At 35.8% G+C, this 21,014-nt stretch overlaps 1 protein-coding gene across 3 annotated transcripts in view; it reads left to right on the top strand.

The window, feature by feature from the left end:
- EXOC6 (exocyst complex component 6) overlaps positions 1-21,014 on the top strand; it is a 221,582-nt gene that overhangs the window by 137,761 nt on the left and 62,807 nt on the right. For all 3 annotated transcript variants that reach the window (XM_077779797.1, XM_077779805.1, XM_077779789.1), the window contains exon 18: positions 6,923-7,102. In XM_077779797.1, coding sequence (XP_077635923.1) covers positions 6,923-7,102 — 180 coding nt within the window. The remainder of the gene's footprint in view (positions 1-6,922; positions 7,103-21,014) is intronic.

Genomic DNA, 21,014 nt, shown 5'->3' with positions numbered 1-21,014 from the left:
CCTCTTTCTCCCCCTCTCTCTCTTTCCCTCCAGGCCCCCCCCCCCCCAATAAATAAACTTTAAAAAGTTTTTAAAATAATAAAAAATTAAAAGTGGGTTGAAATTAGAATTTTAAAGGAACAGCTATTAAAAAATGTATAAAGTTTCACTAAGTAGTTTAGAGGAGAGGAGTCTCTTGAAAACTGGTTTTTAAAATTTTGTAGGCAGCTCTTTCCCTTCCTGCCTATGTTAGAGGCATCCCAGAAAGGCAAGAAAAATCATATTGAGCATTTTGAGTGCAGATAGGTATAGTAGAGGTTAGGAACAATCAGACTCCAAATTGTCTTTGCTTTGGGATATAAGGGAAGTAAGCTGAGTATTATGGGATAATTAATGCACTTCTGAGTTTCAGGCTCCCCTTTACGTGGATGCCTTCTAGAATGGCAGTCTAGCTTCACCTCTGAAACGATCTGTATTCATCTCCTTAGATTCAGTAAAGGTAGTAAGACATGAAATAGTGGGGGCTGATTTTGAACACTGGGGCAAAATGCAAAGAGGTAAATAAACATTTATGTTGCTTTGAGAAATTGACATTTAAATGTTATCAGTAAAAATGTGTTGTGGTATAGTTCTGTGGGCTGTAGGCATTTGCCGTCTTGAATATCTGCTCCTAATGCTATTAGGTTAAAGAGATATATATTAATGCTGTGACTAACTCATATTAAATGTGACCCCCTTTTCCATTTCTCTACCATTTCATGTTAAAAAAAAATCATTTTCTGAATGTTTAATACCCAATATTTTTTTCCATTACATGCAGGTAACCACAGTAAGTTAAGCTAACTTGGGCAATTTGAATGGCTTGGAGTTTCAATTTGCTAATTGTTTCCAAGCAATTCACTCAATAAACACATCTTGAGCGTTACTAGGTACCCAACACTAGTTAATGTAGGGAAACAAACATTTTTGAGCACCTTTTAGGTCCCAAGTATTGTTAGGTACATTACATTAATTATAGAAGTTTCCTCAAGACAGCACTCTGAGGTTATGATGGTGATTCTCTTTTCATAGATGAGAAAAATAGGATTTACAAAAGTAAAGCTATTTGCTCAAAATGTGAAAAAGTGAAGTAGTGAAAATTAAACCACTTTCCATTTTCTCAAATCCATGGTCCATATTCTTTATGGGCCATTTCTCAATTCTTCATTATTAGCAGAATGGTGATTTTTATTTTTTATTTATTTTTATGTTTTTTTATTTATTTCTGAGAGAGAGAGAGAGAGAGACAGCATGAACAGGAGAGGGTCAGAGAGAGAGGGAGATACAGAATCTGAAAAAGGCTCCAGGCTCTGAGCTAGCTGTCAGCACAGAGCCCGATGCGGGGCCCGAACTCACGAACCGTGAGATCATGACCTGAGCCAAAGTTGGACGCTTAACCGACTGAGCCACCCAGGCGCCCCCAGAATGGTGATTTTTAAAACGGCATCAGATTCCTTGACTATTTTCCTATGGAGAAGTAGGGATCTGTGTCCCCTCCCCTTGAATCTGGCAGGCTGGTGACTTCTTTAACCAGTAGAGTACAGTGAAAATAATGTGAGAGTTCCAAGGATAGAATATAAATGGCAATGGCACTTCCACCTTATTTCTAGTTACTCTGAGTATGGAACACACATGAGCTGCCATGAAAGAAGTCCAGGTACCGTGCAGCCACCATGCTGGGAGGAGGCCAAGCCACGTAGAGAGGCTGCCCATCCCAGGTGCCAGATATGTAGTGAGGAACTCTCTGGATGATTCCATTCCCCAGCTGTTGGGTCTCATTCCCAGCTTTCAAGTTGTCCCATTTGAGTTCCCAGATACAGTGAAACGAACTCATCCCCACTGTTCCTTGTCTGCATTTCTAACCACTGGAGCCTTTAAGTATAATAAAATGCTTATTATTTTAAGCCACTAAGATTTGGGGGTAGCTGGTTATTCAATAATAGTAACTGGATCAGCAAGTGACATAAACCTCCTTTCCAGCACATGTGGTCTCTCCTTTTTTGCTGTCTTTTTACTAGACTTCACTCAGTGCTAATTGTTAATATTTATTCATTCTGTGATAATTTTATTTGAGGTAATTTTCTTTTCCAACCGGGTTATAAACTTCAAGACAGGAAATTAAAAAATTTTAGCAAGTACACCTCTGTTGCCTACTTAGTAGCAAGCACTAGTCTAGTTGAATTAAAGCAGGCACAAACTTCATGCCTTAATGGAGCGTACATTTCAGTGATGTTTTATACCTAGATTACTCAAAGTGCCAAATTTATAATGGTTGATAATACGTTATTGATAAACACTAATGTTAAGCTTCTCAGTCTTAAGATTTTTCTGAGTAAGTTTGCTTTGCATTAAAAATTTTAATAGACCCTATCAGCTTAAGTTGCAAAGAGTAACTGTTTTGAGTCAGAGCTAATTTGCTACTCCCATATTTAGTAGTGCTTCAGTAAAATTTCAATTAATGACATTAACATTAGTTTATCTTAAATACCTATTTTATTTAAAGTAGTACTTTATTTTGTAGTTGAGTGTAGTTTCCACACTGTGGTTAGTTTGTATTGCCTGTGTCAAATTTGTGTTAGATCTCAGAGTGGGGAGAGAAGAAAAGCCTTTCTTGGAATTTCCGTTCCTGTCCTACTGTGAAAACAGGCATGCAGATGGAAAGACGTCTACCAACAGTTGGGTTTTGTCAGCCCAAAGTGGCAGTGAGTAGTGAGTGGTTAGACATTGTGAAAACTGGGGAGGAAGGCAAAAAAAGCATTAAAATATGAAAATGGCACATTTTTGTTGTTCATGTTTACCATTTCTTACACTGTTCTCCTGAAAATTTCTTAAGGCACACAAACTGAAATACTTAGTGAGGGTTCCTGATTATATTTTTTGAAGTTACCACTCAAATGACATACTCTCTCCATCAAGCTTTTTATCAAATAAGTAGTAATTGTTTTCTTAGGATGCTTTGTTAAACCTCTAATAGAGCGTTAGTCATGTTTTGTTATACAACCCCCCACCCCATCCTCAGGGGGTATGTCCAGTACATCCCCAGTGGATGCCTGAAACCTTGGATAGTACTAAATTCTTTTGTATTGTTTTCTCCTATACACACCTAGCTCTAATAAAATTTAGCTTATAAATTAGGCACAATAAAAGGTTAACAATACTTAATAATAAAATAGAACAATTATAACAGTGTATTGCAACAAAAGTTATATGAATATGGTTGCGCTCTCTCTCTCTCTCTCTCCCTCTCCCCCTCCCTCTCTCTCTCTCTCTCTCTCTCTCCCTTTCTCTCAAAATACCTTATTGTCCTGTACTCCCCCTTCTTTTTGTGATGATGTAAGATGATAAAATGCCAATGCGATGACATGGAATAAGGTGAATGATGTAGGCATTGTTGACATAGCATTAGGCTACTGTTGACCATCTGGGGAAATGTCAGAAGGAGGATCATCTGCTTGCAGACTGTGGTTGACTGTGGGTAACTGAAACCGCAGGAAGTGAAACCATGAATAAAGGGAGATCTACAGTATTGTATCTCTCCCTGAGTTGTGAGATACTCATCTCAGTGTCTTTATAGCAGTCTTATTCATAGACATCATATAAAATGCAAACTAGATTAAATTCTATTCAAATATAGTAGGTTACAACTAATAGTGATACTGAAGTCTCGGTCAGAAATCTAAATAGGTATTAGTTTTGTCAGAAATATGACATTGTCACTCTGATGCTTTACTGTTCAGAGTGGTAAGTTGTTCACCTTCCTTAAGATGTTTGTAAAAAGTATTACAGAGGCTTGTGCAGTTCAAGAAACAAAAAGAAAAGAAAAACTGAGAGAAACGCAGAGATCCATCTAGTTTTAACTTTTAACTTTCAAGATGTTTCCTAAGTTTATGTGAGCCTTTAAAAAAAGTATAGACACGGGGACCTTTTGCTGTCGTTCAAAGGCCACACTGCCTAGTCTGTGGTCTCTCAGAGTGCTGTTGTCTGAGTGAGAACCCACAACTACCATTTCCTCTTTTTCTAGTTTTTTAAGGTGAAAGTTTAGTTTATTCATTTGAGATCTTTTTTCTTTTATAATATAGGCATGTATACTGTAACATTTTCTCTAAGCAGTGCTTTCATTGCATCCCATAAGTTTGGTATTGTGTTTTTGTTTTTTTTATCTCAAAGTATTTTCTGATATTGATCATGATTTCTTCTTTGACCCATTGGTTATTTAATGGAGTCTGTTGTTTAATTTCCACATATCTATGAATTTTCCAAATGTCCTTCTATTACTGATTTCTAGTTTTATTCCATTGTGGTTGAAATACATACTTACTATGAATTCAGTCCTTTTAAGGCTTGTTTTATGGCCTAACATATACCCTATTCTGGATAGCATCCCCTGTGAACTTGAAAGTAATTCATGCTCTGCTATTTTTGAGTGGGATATTCCATAGATGTCTGTTAGGTTTAGTTGGTTTATATTGTTAATCTAATCCTTTTCTTCCGCCTGCCAAATCTGTTGAACCCCTGTAGTAATTTTTTCACTTCATTTATTGTACTTTTCAACGCAGAATTTCTTTTTTTTTTAAAAAGTTTATTTACTCTGAGTAAGAAAGAGAGCTCAAGTAGGGGATGGGTAGGGAGAAGTGAGAGAGAATCCCAAGTGGGCTCTATACTGTCAGCATGGAAGCCCTATGCCGGGTTTGAACACATGAATGGTCAGATAACAACCCGAGCTGAAATCAGGAGTTGGATGAGTTGGATGCTTAACTGACTGAGCCACCCAGGTGACTCTCTAGAACGAGCATGAATGGGGGAGAGGAGCAGAGGGGGAGAGAGAGAAAGAATCTTCAACAAGCTCCATGCTCAGCATGGAATCCAGCACAAGACTTGATCCTATGACCCTGGAATCATGACCAGAGCTGAAATCAAGAGTCATATGCTCAACTGATTGAGCCACTCAGCGCCCCAGAATTTCTATTAAAAAACAATTCTGCCTTTTAATTTATATTTTGTGAAGCGTTGCTATATTTTCCTTTAGTTCTTTAAATGTGATTTTCTGTAATCCTTTGGACATATTTTAAATAGCTGAATTAAAGTCTTTGTCTCAGAAGTCTAATGACTGAGACTTCTCACTAAGAATTTCTGTTAATTGCTTTTTTCCCCCCTGTATATGAGTCATACTTTCTTGTTACTTTGCAAGACATAAATTTTATTGAAGACAGGACACTTAAATAGTATATGGGGCAATTCCAGAAATCAGATTCTCCTCTCTTCCCAAGGTTTGTTGGCTTTTTATGGTGGTTGGTTGGTTGCTTGCTTGCTTGCTTGCTCATGACTTTTCTGAATTAATTCTATAAAGTCTGTATTCTTTTTTCTCTGTGGCCACTAAAGTCTCTGCTTTGTTAGCTTAGTGGTCAACTAATGTATGGACACAGATTTCCTTAAAAGCCTAGAACCAATAAGTTCCCAGTCTTTGCCGAAGAACTCTGTGTAGGTACTGGGGCATACCTTCAGCACTCAGGCATTTGACAACTCTGTGTTAACCTTTACTTCCTACTTGTACAGAGCTTCAAGGTCAGTCATAGATGAGAACTTAGAGTCTCTCAGGTCTTTTCTGAGCTTGTACATAGCCTTACACATGTACATACCCTTGTAGATTCCCGGGAATATGTCATAGCCTTTCAGAGTCATTTATGTATATCTCATTCCCCAGGTTTTCCTTTTAAGCTAAAGTTAGCTGATTGTGTGCCCTGTTATCCATTTCCTCAGGCATATGCCATATTAAACAATTACCTTTAATTATTTTCAACAAATGTCCCCAGAGAAAAGGTTTTATGCACTGGACAAGCTCCAATTTAAATCAAAGAAAGACATCCCTGCAAGTGGGGTCTTCCAGAAAACCATCAGATAGTTGAAATAATGATAATTTTCTAGGATGTGGTTTCGAAGGAGCTCCCAGCCCATTCTGCTCCCTTTGATAGCTGTTACGCTACTGGTTTTTACCATAGTTGTAGAATGTTGATTTTCAAGGATACTGTGGAGCTAGGGCAGGGGAAGAAGAATGAAAATAAGGGCACATCAAAACCCTGCAAAGCTCCTTTTCTTACCAAGATATAGCTGTTTTTCTTGAATAAACAATGCTTGGATTGCTGCAAGGTTTGAATTAATTTCCAGAGTTCTGGAACAGTTGATTTTGACTATTTTTGCAAGTTTTCTTGTTGCTTTTATGGAGGAGAGACTGGAGATCTTTACTCTGGTGTTTTTGCATCACTCCCTTCCTTTCTTTTCTCCTCTTTTGAGAAGTAACTCTCTCTTTTTTCTCTTTTCTTTTTTGCCTCTTCAACTTAAAACACCAGAAACTATTCCATTTCTTCTGTGACCATCCAACTTTATTATTCTCAGTCAGTGGACAGGGATGTCTTCTATGTTCTTGACAGTTTCTGTTTTTTCACTTCTGTCTCTCCTATGAGTTTTCTTAAAGCTGTGAGAACAGTTCAGAATTAATAACTCATAAATTATCCCACCCTATAAAGGAGGTTGGGGGGAAAAAAGTGATGTCAGTCAAATAGATTACTGCCAGCTAAAAAAAAACCCAACAGTTTTAGATCAAGGAAAAATAGAAAATAAATTTTAGAATTTTAAGAAAGCTTTTTTTTAAAGGTTATTTATTTTGAGAGAGAGAGAGAGAAAGGGTGGGGGAAAGGCAGAGAGAGAGGGAGAGAGAGAGAATCCCAAGCATGCTCAGCACTGTCAGTACAGAGCCCAGTATGGGGCTCGAACACACAAACCATGAGATCATGACCTGAGCCAAAGTTGGATGCTTAACCGACTGAGCCACTCAAACACCCAAGAAAAGTTTTTAAATTATCTGCTTCTATAACTGTTTCTTATTTTTTATTATTTTGTCCCTTATCAGGATGCCCGACATGCAGCAGAAGGAGAAATATATACCAAACTTAATCAAAAAATCGATGAATTTGTTCAGCTCGCTGATTATGACTGGACAATGTCTGAGCCAGATGGAAGAGCTAGTGGTTATTTAATGGATCTTATTAATTTTTTAAGAAGCATCTTTCAAGTGTTTACTCATTTACCTGTAAGTATGAAAAATTCCAAAAAATTTTATTATGATATGCTCACTAAAATATATTTAGAATTTAATATTAATTTGAGGTTTACTTGCTTAAACCAACTTCATGGCTTGAATATTTTCTTTCCATTATTACAGATCTATTTATAAAGAATTCTAACCTAGAATTGTTTGAAGTTTTAACTTATTTTACTTTTAGCCAAAATAACTACCAACTCTTTTCTACCAAAACCAAACAAAACCCTGAAATTCGATATAGACTTAAATTGACATAAACTCTTAGTAGGGGTGGTTCTCATTAAAGTCAATATAATCAATAACTTTTCCAGTTAGAAAGGTCAAGAAACTATTGGGTATTTTTAGGCCAGAGGCAAAAGGTAAAGCTGGAACATTGTTCTATCCTTATATACAATAATAGTGCATCTACATTTTGAACAATCTATTGATGAAATATATATATATATAATAAATATATATATACACATATATAGATGAAACATTATATATATATGTGAATANTCATTAGGTGTATTCAGAAATAATAGAACTATTAAAACATGAGTGGAGTAGTTTTTGTACAAATAAAATAGAAAAAAAATTTGTTGAGCTTTTTATTTCACAATAAAATGTAGATGAACACAAGAGAAAAAAATCCACCTGGTTTGAAATAATAGAAAGAAAGAGAGAAAAGAAAGGAGATGTAGGTGAACACAAAAATAAAGTATTTAATCTCAAGCCAGCCTCCTCAACAACTTCCATCCATCTCTCCTGTTTAAAATGAAAAAAAAAAAAGTTATTCTCCTAAATTTTTTACTCTCTCCATTGTGAGTTTCTCCAAAGGGCCATTTAGAATAGTTGAAGGCAGATGCTGCTAAAAAAAATAAATAAATAGAAGAATTTTCTAAAGAGATTTTAATAGTAGATCTGTGCCAAAGAACTTTTAGAAGCTTACTCAAGGATTATATTATATTCCTAACTATTCTCCTTGTGTTAAAAAAGGGAACCTGTATATGTGTTTAATTCTTGTTTCATCTAATTTCTAAGAAAGTGTTCCTCACACAGTATATTTTAAATAATTGTTGAATTAATTTGAATTCACATTGCCAGTATCCATCTCCATGTTTCTAGTCAAAAACAGTCTACAAGAGTAAACATATCTGTGTGCACACACATGTACACAGATACATAACATATTTTTATGTTGCAATATCTGTTTCAGAGCTTGGCATGATGTGATGGGTAGGAATTTTGTGCATAAATTGGCAAGCTGAAGAGAGGTTATATGTTGGAAGTGGTTGGAGCAAATATCTCACTTCAGGAGGCTAACATCTGGAGGGAAATCCTCCTTTCTCCTACTGTAGTAACACTGAGAGAGACAGATTCCTGGACTGACTAGATCACTCATGCAATCTGTTATGATATTCGATATAGTTTTAGGTGATTCTTCATATGCCATTTTGGATTTTTATGTCATTTAACATGAGTTTTCCTGTAAAGGAAATAAAGTGTTGTACAGTGCAGACCAACAAATACAGTAAGTATAGGGCATGATCAGATTAATAGAAAATTATATTTCACAGCTAAGAAAAGAGAAAATGGACATAATATATTCTTATTCAGGGAATAAACTAGAAACATAATTCCAAAGCAAAAATATTAAATTATTCACTATTGTAAGTTTTAGCTAGAGTTGATCATTTTATTATGGCTTAGTATATTCTCTGAAATATGAAATTATATAAAATATTTGTCTTTTTTTCTTTTAAGTAGAAAACAGAGGCAATATTATTAAATGTACTATTTTTCTAAGCAACATAAGTTATGTAAGCTACCATTTTTGTTTGAATGTTTTATGCTGAAAATGATTTCTTAGTTTCAGGTTACCCTTGGGCCCAGATAGAGAGAGAGGCCAGTTCTGGACTCCTTCAATTCTCAAAGAAGCTTAAGAAGGCTATTTACAACATTTAGTCCCAAATCAGTCAGCTTTAGTGGAAGTAGCTATCCCACTTACAGACATGGAGGGTTAAGTAGTAGCCATGTGCCCTAACTATCCAAGCTTTGACATTGTTCAGGGTCAATGCAGTGAGTTAGAGTCAATGGGAGCTGTGAGACCAAGGACCATTCTTTTGGATGGTGAAAGTATTGGCTATTAGTGCAAATAATTAGACACAAAAGTAGATTCTGTAGGATAAAGCTGACTCTTTCACTACACAACCCTAAAATGTACCTACGACAGAATACTTAGTTTAAAAGCTCCACTTTTACTTTCTTTGCGTATTTAGTTTCTGTCAGCACCTGCCATTGTTGTAAAAGAATATTTTCTCAGGGCGCCTGGGTGGCTTAGTCGGTTAAGCGTCCGACTTTCGCTTAGGTCATGATCTCGCGGTTCGTGGATTTGAGCCCCGCGTCGGGCTCTGTGCTGACTGCCGGCTCGGAGCCTGGAGCCTGTTTCAGTCTGTGACTCCCTCTCTCTCTGACCCTCCCCTGCTCACACTGTCTCTCTCTCTCTCCTAGAAATAAATAAAACATAAAAATTAAAAAAAAAAAAGAATATTTTCTCAATCACAGGAAATCGTGATGTCCAGTTGCTGACCATATTCCTGCTAAAGGTTCCAATGGTTCCAAAAAAGTTATAATCCAACCAATAGAATTTTGTTGTCTGTTCACAAGATATGAGAACAACAGAAATTAATGGATATTAATGGTTTTGTTGGAGCCCAAGGAAAGAACTTTTTGTTATTTTCACTCTTTAACTACATTGTGGTAGCAATAGAAAGCTGTAGGATTCAGAAGACCAGTAATATTCACTGTAGATACTTCTTATTTCTCGGGTTGGATGAGTAATAGAATTGGTATATTGCTTCCCTTACCTGTGTCTCTTCACTTGCACTGTTCCAGCCAGTACAGGTCTATGTAGGAAATGGAAAAGTAAAGTAATTGAATATGCTTCCATATGAAAATATTTATCAGCTCTCTGCTGACCATAGAAATTGATAGCAAGCTAAATAGGCAGTATTTGCAATAATGACTAGTATTACCCCATTACCCAAAATGTTAAGCTGCCTTGTTAAACATATTATCTGCTTCAAGGGAAATTGCCTTTTTGACTCAATTAAAACAAAACCCATTTATCTTGGGGTCCAGGTTGCTGAAGTGAGGAGAGCATAGGATGGGCTCTAGGGTTAGAATGACTTCTGCTTGAACCATAGATTTATAATTTACTAGCTCCAGAATCCTGGCAAGTTGCTTAACCTCTGAGCCTTTTACCTTCACAAAATGGGTATAATCCATTTTCCCATAGGACTATCATAGGATGAATTAAAATAGTATATAAAAAAGTTGCCTGGCAGGGTGCTTGGCATAAAGTAAGTACTGTTAATAAGTGTTTTGTCTTCTCTTTTCTGCCTCTATTACTGTTCTAAGGCCCTTTTTAAAAAATTTTTTTCTACATTTATTTATTTTTGAGAGACAGAGATAGAATCAGCAGGGGAGGGTCAGAGAGAGAGGGAGACACAGAATCTGAAGCAGGCTCCAGGCTCTGAGCTGTGAGCACAGAGCCCGACGTGGGGCTCGAACTCACGACGGTGAGATCATGAGCTGAGCTGAAGTCAGATGCTCAACCAACTGAGCCACCTAGGCACCCAGACCCTTTGTAGTATTAGTTTCACTTTAATGTGCTTTACTTTTTTGTGTGTTGTATTTATGCCTACATTTTTAGCTTGATATTATTTAGCTCCGAGTTCTATACTTTTGCATTATATAGCCATTGAAAAATTTGATTCTATAAGATATTCACTATAAAGTGCATTGATGTGACTAAATAAGTGTAAGTTGAGTGCATTACTTATAATGACTAACAGATGCCAGTGAAGTCATATTACTCTGTGAAGAAAATGTTATTTCATTCCTAGATTAATATTCTTGGAATCTAAAATTTGATCCCCAAAATAATATTTATATTCTTAATGTTTCAGATATGCAAATAACCCTTCTTATTTCTAATATTTTTTTTCCTGACAATAGAAAATATATCTAAGTATAGAAGAAATAAGCATTACCTGTTATCTTGTCAAAAGAGAACCACTTAACATCTTGGCATGTATTACACAAGTCATTTTCTTCTATGCAATTATAAGACTTGGTTTAAGTCTGATTTATAAGTAAGTTTTGTTTTTTTACAAAAAGATTTTATATTAACTAGAAAACTTAAAACCAAAGGAATTATAAGAAGTTTTTAAACATTCATTCACCACTTACTCATATGTAAATAGAAAAGATTGTTAAGCAACTTGAATATACCTAGTTACTCTTCATGAAGACTGCCAAATGGAATTCAGTAACATTTTACTGTGAGTGTACTGCCAAAAAACCCAGCACTGGTCTGCTTCTAGACAGAACAAGGAATATTTCCTTTCTTCATAAATGCTGATAGTCATGTGTTTGTTTCAATAAAGATATTTTATGGATTTACAACCACTAAAGGATATGTATAAATGGTAATGACTCTTTAATTTCTTCATATGTGTATTTGCAAAGGGGACCCAATTTACCCAAATTTTATACTAACAAATCATTATCTTCTTCAGTAGAAGTAAATGAAAGATCATGAATGATGGTCATATTTCTTCCTTTCTCTGAACTCTATTTTATCTTTAGCCACAATGTAGTTTTCTGTGCTTTTATTTGCTACTACTCTATAGAATTCTTAAATAACTGATCTTGTTTCTGTTTGAATTGTAAATACCAATTTTTCTTCCATGAAGGATATGTGTTTCTTTGCTTTCAAACATATTTAACTTTTGGTTTTCTGCATTAATAGCAGTCTGGTGATGAATAATATAAAAAATAGACACAATTCAGGGCACCTGGGTGGCTCAGTCGGTTAAGCATCCGACTTCAGCTCAGGTCATGATCTCACAGTTCGTGGGTTCGAGCCCCACGTCTGGCTCTGTGCTGACAGCTAGCTCAGAGCCTAGAGCCTGGAGCCTGTTTCAGATTCTGTGTCTCCCTCTCTCTTTGACCCTCCCCTGCTCATGCTCTCTCTTTCTCTCTCTCTCTCAGAAATTAAAAAAAAAAAAAATAGACATGATTGTTAGGAATAATGAGCTTGGTCATCCTTATTACAGAATAGATGCCTAAAAAGCTGTTTATAAAAAGAATATTAATAGAATCCTTTCCCCCATATCTTTTACTCTAAGATTAGAGATTTAGAGATGCCTTTCTACTGGGAGAGAATGGCTTTGAAAAAGTGGCAGGCAATACATATTATGAGAGCCTATTGTGCACATTTCTGCCCAGCTGTGCATTCAGTGACATCACAATCACATTGGTAGCCAGAGGTAGGAGTAGTTAGACTGGAAATCAGCAAATCTTATGAATGAAGGCTTTTTTCCCAGAGAGTTGTTGTTAAACATTTACTAGCATAGCATTAAATATGGTATAGATTTTAAAATCACGTTGCCAAAGAAAAATGATTTACTTTTAACTCCGGAAATAACTCAGAGTATATATGTTCAATAATAAAATTAAAAATATTATAGTAGGAACTACTTTCAAGACAGGGAAATGTTATTTTATCTTTAAATTCTAGATCTACTTCCCCCATCTAGTTCCCTTTTAAAGGGTTTCCCTTTTTAATTGTTTATTTTGAAGGGTTTTTCCCTTCACTTAATTGTTTGCTTCCAGCCATAGGCCGTGTTTTCTTGACAGACTAATTTAGTATCCTTTGTAAATTCTTTGTGTGTAGGGCCATCGTCTCCTTCCCTGATAAATGTATCCAGTGCTACTTTTTAATTTGCATTTTTAATTTCCATATATAATTTTGAAACATATTGTGGTTTCCTTAAGTGAAAAACATATATATCCAATAGTAAATGAAGATACATGATTTGGCCAGAAACGGATAGTATCTAACTTTAAAAATCAGGGTGCCGGGGTGGCTAAGTTGGTTAAGTGTCTGACACTTGATTTCAGCTCAGGATCCGCGGTGAAAGCACAGAGCTTGCTTGGGATTCTCCCTCTCTCCTTCTCTCCCTCCCTTCCTCTTTCCCTCTTTCTCTGCCCTTCCCTGCTCATGCTCTCGCTTTTCTCCTCTCTCTCCTCTCTCTCTCTTTCTCTCTCTCTCTCAAAATAAACAAATAGATAAATATTTTAAAAAATCATTCTCAGGGCTCCTGGGTGGCTCAGTTGGTTACTTATCCTACCTTGGCTCAGGTCACGATCTCCCAGTTTGTGAGTTTGAGTCCCGCATGGGCCTTGGAGCCTGCTTCGGAATATATGTCTCCTGCTCCCTATGCCCCTCCACCCCCCTCAAAAATAAATAAACTTAAAAAAAAAATCACATCTCCTTGGACTTGGTGTGTAGAGCATGCAACTCCTGATCTTGGTATCCTGAGTTAAGGTCCCATATTGGGTGTAGAGCTTACTTAAAAAAAAAATCATTTTCTTCTTAAATTTTTTTTTTCTGATGATGCAGCACTATATTAAAAGTTTTGAGAATCGGAGTCTAGGCCTGATTCTCCCAATAACCAACACTGTAAATATAAACACGTCATTAGACCTCTGGATTAATTTGTTAATGTCTGTTTTATTTCATAAAGCCTAAAATAAAGGTTATTTTGTTTTAGTTTACTTTTATTCCAGTTAATACATGTACCTAGAAATAAGTCATATAGTCCAGAAGAATATGGGGTGGAAGATAGCCAGTCTCTTTGCCAGTCTGACACCTATTCCTACTCTCCCAGACAGCCATTTTTCACTATATGTTTTTATTTCTTCTGGTGGTTATCTTAATAAAAGATAGACTATTTAGTGATTCCCTATTATAAAAGATAGGTGTATGTGCGTAGCAACATCTCCTTTCCCCCATGTCTCCCATTGATTGTTACATTATGTTTTTATTTCTTCTATTTATTGTNGAGATACAGAATCCGAAGACAGACTCCAGGCTCTGAGCCAGCTGTCAGCACAGAGCCTGACGTGGGGCTGGACCCCACGACCCGTGAGATCATGACCTGAGCTGGAGTTGGACACTTAACCAACTGAGCCATCCGGGTGCCCCATTTAGTATCTTAATTCTGTGTAAGATAAAGGTATGAGCTGCCCACCCTTTCGCTTTATTAATTCTTTGTCTAACTTTTGACAACTACAGAGGCCTTTGTTATCTTCTTTTTTTTTCAAGTTTATTTATTTATTTATTTGGAGAGAGTGAGAATAGGGGAGAGAGAATGAGAGAGAGAGAGAGAACGAATCCTAAGGAAGCTTCGCGCTGATGCAGGGCCAAACCCACGAACTGGGAGATAATGACCCGAGCCGAAATTGAGTTGGATGCTCAACCTATTGAGCAACCCAGGTACCTCCAGACACCTTTGTCTTCTAATTTGTACCAGTTACTCTTTAGAATTGGTAGAATTGCTGTGTAGCTGTTAACCAGACATTTTCCTGGATTCCACATGTTTTTATTGCTTCACTGGTTAGTTTTGCTAAGCTGTCTCAATAATTTCCTCCTATTTAAGTCCTTGAATATAATAAATTATCTTCTATCCTTATGTTTGATTGATAGTTTAACTGGTTATCTAATTGTAAGTTGAATAGCTTTTTGCCTGATAATTTTCATTGCATTTCTCCATTGTCTTTTGGCATTCAGGTTTTAACATCTGTTTTTTAATCCTTAATATTCAGAAATATTGTGGAAATGTGTAGAAAAGAGAGCTTTTATTTCATTCACTTTTCTCTTTAATCAGAGACCCCTTTCAAAACTTTTGTGTCCTCAGTGCCGGAAAATTCGAATCTATTATTTTTTAGATAATTTTGTTCCTTCCATTTCCTATCATCCTTTTCCTGAACTCATTTAGTTAGATGTTTGAATTCCCAGATAAATTCTTTATGTGTTTTATCCTCTCCTTCATTTCCTGTCTCTTTATCTTTTTTTTTGTTCAATGTTTTAGGAGATTTTCCCAACTGTACTTTTCAGTCCATCTATAGAATATTTTATTAATTTTTAATTTCTAATGAACCACTTCTCATTTTAATGTTCCTCTGTTATAGAGTACTATTCTTTAAAAAATGGATATATTTTCTTTCAATTCTTCCTAAATATAGAAGGGGTTTTTTTTGGTAGGTATTTTCAGTTTCTTAAATTATCTAGTTACCCTTGAATACATTTTTTGTTTCTTCATTTTATTCATTCTCTTTTAATAAAGAAGGCCTGGAGAGCTAATATGTGTTTACTTTGCTACTGTGTAAGTACCCTATTTTTTGGTAAACTTTTCCCCTGAGTAGAAATTGGGATTTTTTTTTCTTAAATTTGAGGTTGTTTCAGGGCACCTGGGTGGCTAAGTCTCAGTTAAGCATCTGACTCTTTGAATTTGTCTCAAGTTATGATCTCACAGTTTGTGGGTTCAAGCCGTGCATTGGACTCCAGGCCGACAGTGGGGAGTCTGCTTAGGATTCTTTCTCTCTCTTTCTCTCTTTCTCAAAATAAATAAGTAAAAACCTTTAAAAAAATTGGGATCCGTTTTGCCTAGGATTTTTCACTGTAGAGTGAGCAGGTGTGGAGCTAACCATGAGATTGTGGCCTATTCTTTTCAGGCCCAACTTCATGGATGCATGACCTGTGAAGTGCGTGGATGTCGAGTTTAGAAGACCCCTGCATGTGATTTGGTACTCAGCTATTGTTTTCTTACAGTTCTTAACAATTTTTGAACACAGGACTCCACATTTATCTTTGCACTGAACTTCATAAATTATGTAGCCTTCTCTGCCTTTCTATATCATCACCACCCCAGGCCAGAATGAGCAGAGGTTCCCCCTGCCCTTTCTCCTTCCCTCCCTTTCTTTCTATCTACACCAGAAGCTTCAGCTGTCCCCTAAATGTTCTTTCATTATGAAAATTGACCACGCTCTGTAAGTAAGGGATCATTGGCACAGTTGTGTGAGAAATCTTCAATTACCTTCCCCATGTTTTTCCATCCCACTTCTCATTTCTGTCCTCTCTCATACCTGCCATCTCTGAACCTCTAATACGTGGCTGCCTCTCAGCTCCGTTATAGTTCCTGTTAGCATATAATGAGCAGTGTCTTACCCCTTTATGAATTCTCCCAAGTACTTTCATTTTCTCCACTGTTAAACATTTATTCCTTTTCACAATTCTGTGCTTTTTTTTATCAGGGTGGATGGGAAGCAAAAATAAAACTTAGTCTACCATCTTGATTTTGAACAACCTGCTTCCTTCTCTTTGAAGTAATATGATTGGATTAGATCATCTCTAAGGTCCTTGTATATAATATTATGTTTCTAAGCATCATTATTTCATACAGATGTAAAGTCCCAACCTAAACATAGGTTTATTCATTCTGGCACTTTATTTTCTCTTTGCGCCCTACCCTTTTATGTTCTTTATTCTTTGGTTCTAACTTTTTTCTGAATTAAGTATGTGGGTTCACATGTCCTTTTACTTGACTGAATATTACAAAGGAGAACTTTAAGAGTCAACTGCAGAATCAGGGGTTTTAATCACCCTCTTTTTCATGTGACGCCACAAAGAATTGTATTAAAAATACAGATTGTATTTTTTAAATTGTGGCATAGGCAGCTTTGAATACCTTTTAGTGCTTACCAAGTGAAAACATAACCATATATATAAACATATATATATGCTTACAAATTGGTTTCCTTAATTGGATGTTAATTTTAAAAATCTATAATGGTATGGGGCGCCTGGGTGGCTTAGTCGGTTAAGCGTCCGACTTTCGCTTAGGTCATGATCTCGCGGTTCGTGGGTTCGAGCCCCGCGTCGGGCTCTGTGCTGACTGCCAGCTCAGAGCCTGGAGCCTGTTTCAGGGTCTGTGTCTCCCTCTCTCTCTGACCCTCCCCTGCTCACGCTGTCTCTCTCTCTCTCCTAGAAATAAATAAAAATATTAAAAAAAAAAATCTATAATGGTAATGAATCACATTGATCTGATTTGTTGCCTATAAGTCATAAAAATGATATGACGTTAATGAAAGCATAAGTCCTATGACTTACTTGATTTTAATGTTAAATGTTGTTGCCTGACTTTTATTGGAAGTTAAATCTAGAAAGGACTTAGAGATTATCTAAAGTCTAGTTCAGTCTTCCAGAAGAAGGAATTGTCTGGCTAACATAGTTGCCAGCTCACTGCTTACTAGGGTTAATTAGAATGATCTGTCTGCCCATTCCTGCATTCCTGCTTGTAGTTTTTTTTTTTTTTTACTCATTGTGTGTTTGGTGAAGAGAACAGCTTCCCACACAGATGTTTAGCTATCACTAATAAATAGATTTTGAATTTCATTGATTTAATATAATAAAGTTTAATCTATGTTTCAGGGTAAATATCTTTTTCTTAAAAAAGTGGTACTTAAATATTATATAGTTTATTAGTGGAATTTGAAAAGTAAGTTAGATAATTTTTAAAAAACAGTATTTTAAGACTATTTTAGTTTAATTTTATTAATCTTTATTATTTTAAGGAATTAATAATTTAATATCTAATATTTTAGAGGAACAAATACTTATTTGGTACAGAACTTCAGTAGGAGCTTAAATGTATTTAAATTGAGACCAATGATTTGGTTTTTGTTTTGACTTGTTAACCACTTTTTGGGGAGAAAACATATTTAAATGATTATAAGATAAGTTAGTCTGCCATCTTTCCTTGAGTATTTTCTTTTACACTCTAGTGGTAAATTATGTGGAAGCATAGTGGCTTATCCTTTCAAAGCATCTTTGGAATTATATATTCAGTATAGTTTGTGTGTGTAGAGAAATGGACATTTTATTTCTTTTTGTATGAAAATCATTTGTGGGAAGAGATACTTCTGAATTTATTTAATTTTTTTTTTTTTTTTTTGAGAGAGAGAGAGGGAGAGCATATGTGTGCGTGAGCAGGGGGAGAGACAGAGAGAGTGGGATACAGAGAACCTGAAGCACACTCCATACTTTAAGCACAAAGCTACACGGAGCTTGAACTGAACTGCGAGATCATGACCTGAGCTGAAGCTGGATACTCAACCCGACTGAGCCACCCAGGTGCCCCACAGGAAGAAATACTTGTCAACAGTTAAGATTCTAGTCCATGGCTCTAGACCTAAATGAACTAAAATTTCTTCAGCTTAGAAATCTGCATTTTTTAATTAAAATTTGAGAACAGCTGCTCTATAGTGAAGAACCCTGTCAAGGAGTTGGTGTTTTCTAAATTTGCCAGTTCAGCAGGTATTTATTAAGTGCTAAGGTTCTTGGTATTTTTTAAAATATACATTTTTAAGTTTATTTTTGAGCAAGAGAGCACAAGCTGGGGAGGGACAGAGAGAGAGGAAGAGAGAAGCCCAAGCAGGCTCTGAGCTGTCAGTGCAGAGCCCAGTGCAAGGCTGGATCCCATGAACCATGAGATTATGACCTGAGCTGAAATCGAGAGTCTGATGCTTAATCAACTGAGCCATCCAGGTGCCCCCTTGGTATTTTAATGCTGACTACTTGATTAGGTAAACAGAAGTTTGGAGGAGGATTTATCTGATTGATGTAGATGTAAAACTTAATATACCTATCTTCAAAATAAAATGATCAAATTTTTGTAATAAATTAATGCCTTTAAATTATAGCAAGCACACAGAGCCAGCTTGCATGTTTTGTAGTGTATTTTGTTACTTTAAACACTGCCTCTGCTACTATTAGAATACATATCCTTTTTATTTGATTTCCTGGCTGACTTCCATCTCAGACTAACAACAATGATCATGCAACCATGACAGTAAGTAAACACAAGCCAAAGCTAGCATGCAAATTAGATAGTAATGAACCTCCTGCAGGCTTATTTTCCTCTGCTTAGGTATCTGTGGTAAATTCTAATTATCTTGGCAGTATTTTTCATATGTTTATAGTTGTTTGGAAACCTACCTTTGAAGATAATAGTTATCTCTGGGACTTGATTGTGAAAGTATTATGGTTGTATCTGTGGTGAGTACAGTTCTTTGGGAAACCTCTCTGTAGGCACATCATACATGATAGGGCACAATTTGTAGATATTTTCCTCATCTGTAAAATGAGATCCATAAGGGTATATCCCCTATAGGTTTTCGTGAAGGTTAAATGATATACATAAAGTACTTAGAAAAGCACTTGGTGTATAATAAGCACTCAAAAAATATTAGCTGTTATTATAACCTAATAATAATATTATTATTATTTATGCTTTTCCTGAGTGCTTTTTCTCTACAGACCTTATCCCAAACTCCACTTGTAAAAATCTATCTCTGTGCATAACCCAGTATGATTCATGACCAAGCAGACTTTTCTTTTTCACTCCAAACCCAGTATTCCTCCCCTCAATTGTCTTAGCTTTCACCTTTTTTCATGGATTCATCACATTTTGCATTTTACTGTGTTTGTTCCTTCTTTTGACCTTCAGTTGTGAGCTCTTGATAGCCAGAATAAGAACTCTTAAATATTTTCTTAATGTGTAGATATTAAAAATTCTTACCTTCGGGGCGTCTGGGTGGCTCAGTCAGTTAAGTGTCCAACTTCAGCTCAGGTTATGATCTCACGGTTTGTGGGTTCAAGCCCTGTGTCAGGCTCTGTGCTGACAGCTAGCTCAGAGCCTGGAGCCTGTTTCAGATCTGTATCTCCCTCTCTCTCTGACCCTCCCCTGCTCATGCTATCTGTCTCTCTCTCAGAAATAAATAAAACATTTAAAAAAACTCAAGCATTTGAAATTTAAAATATTCTTAACCTTTCTGTTCCTATTCCTGTTATCAAAATTCAAATTTTGATGATTATAATTGTTTTCTAATTAGTGTCTGCTAGTAGTTTCTCCTTACTTCAGTTCATCATACATACCAGTACTAGGTTATTCTTTCTAGAATACAACTTAATCATATTTCCCTGTTGAAAAGCTTCGAGGTCTCTTGCTTATCTAAAGTAAAGATTTCACAGGCTAGCAAAAAGGAATTATCTCAGCCTCTTTCCAGATACACTTCCCATTACTCAATTTGGACATTCAGAGTGGAAAATTCATTGTGTCCTGGATCTCTCTTTTACTTTCTACCTTGGCTTCATTTATAATTGTAAAACTCCTGGATCTCTTCCAAAAGCATCTTAAATGCTACCTCTTTCATGAAGCATTTGCTAATACCACTTAACTATATATGGATACTTTGTCTCATTTTTACGATACGGTTTATATTTTCTCCTATACTATAGCTGTTTGAAGTCTTGCCTTCTTTCTGCTATTAGAATTTAATCCCTTTATGTCAGGAACTGTTATCCACTCACTGTGTCTTCTTTAGTACCTAAACAATATTTTACTCAGAGGAAGTGCTTGATAAGAATTTTTTAAATTAATATGAGAAAAATAGTAAAGAAATGGTCTAATTTTCTTGTATGCATAAGGAATATATACTGCAAAATCAGAATTTTTGAATTGAAATTTTTTGTCAAATATAGAATGCTTTCTAGTTTTGAAGAGAAAGTTTGTAGTCTGTTATTCATAGGCAAAAATTTTGAAAATGTCTATATGAAAGTTATTTGGTAAAGGTGATGTCTGTACTGATTAGAAATATTTGTATGTTTACTCTTTTCTTGAGCATCTTCATTAAAGAATAGCATATTAATTTAAACTACAACTCTCTTCACACCTATACATTGAGCAGTGATTTAAACAAAATAAAAGACCTCATAGCACCAAAAAACCATTGTGAATTCCCAGCACTAAGGACATGTACTTTGTCCCATTGAAGAGACAGACCCTCAGGCTTTCACTTCAACTTTTTCTTCATTTGCTATAGTAATTATTAAGTACTTATTAAGCTTGCTAACAGATTTCCTGCAGATGAATATACGTGTTCAAAATACATAAGTGATGTTTAGAAGTAATACTAACCTTGCTATACAAAAACAAAAAACCCT

This window comes from Crocuta crocuta, unplaced genomic scaffold (genome assembly GCF_008692635.1).
Source record: "Crocuta crocuta isolate KB4526 unplaced genomic scaffold, BGI_CrCroc_1.0 scaffold170, whole genome shotgun sequence".
In the NCBI taxonomy this organism is placed as follows: domain Eukaryota; kingdom Metazoa; phylum Chordata; class Mammalia; order Carnivora; family Hyaenidae; genus Crocuta; species Crocuta crocuta.
Note: the sequence above shows the minus strand (reverse complement) of the source record. Positions and strands in the feature narration are given on the sequence as shown.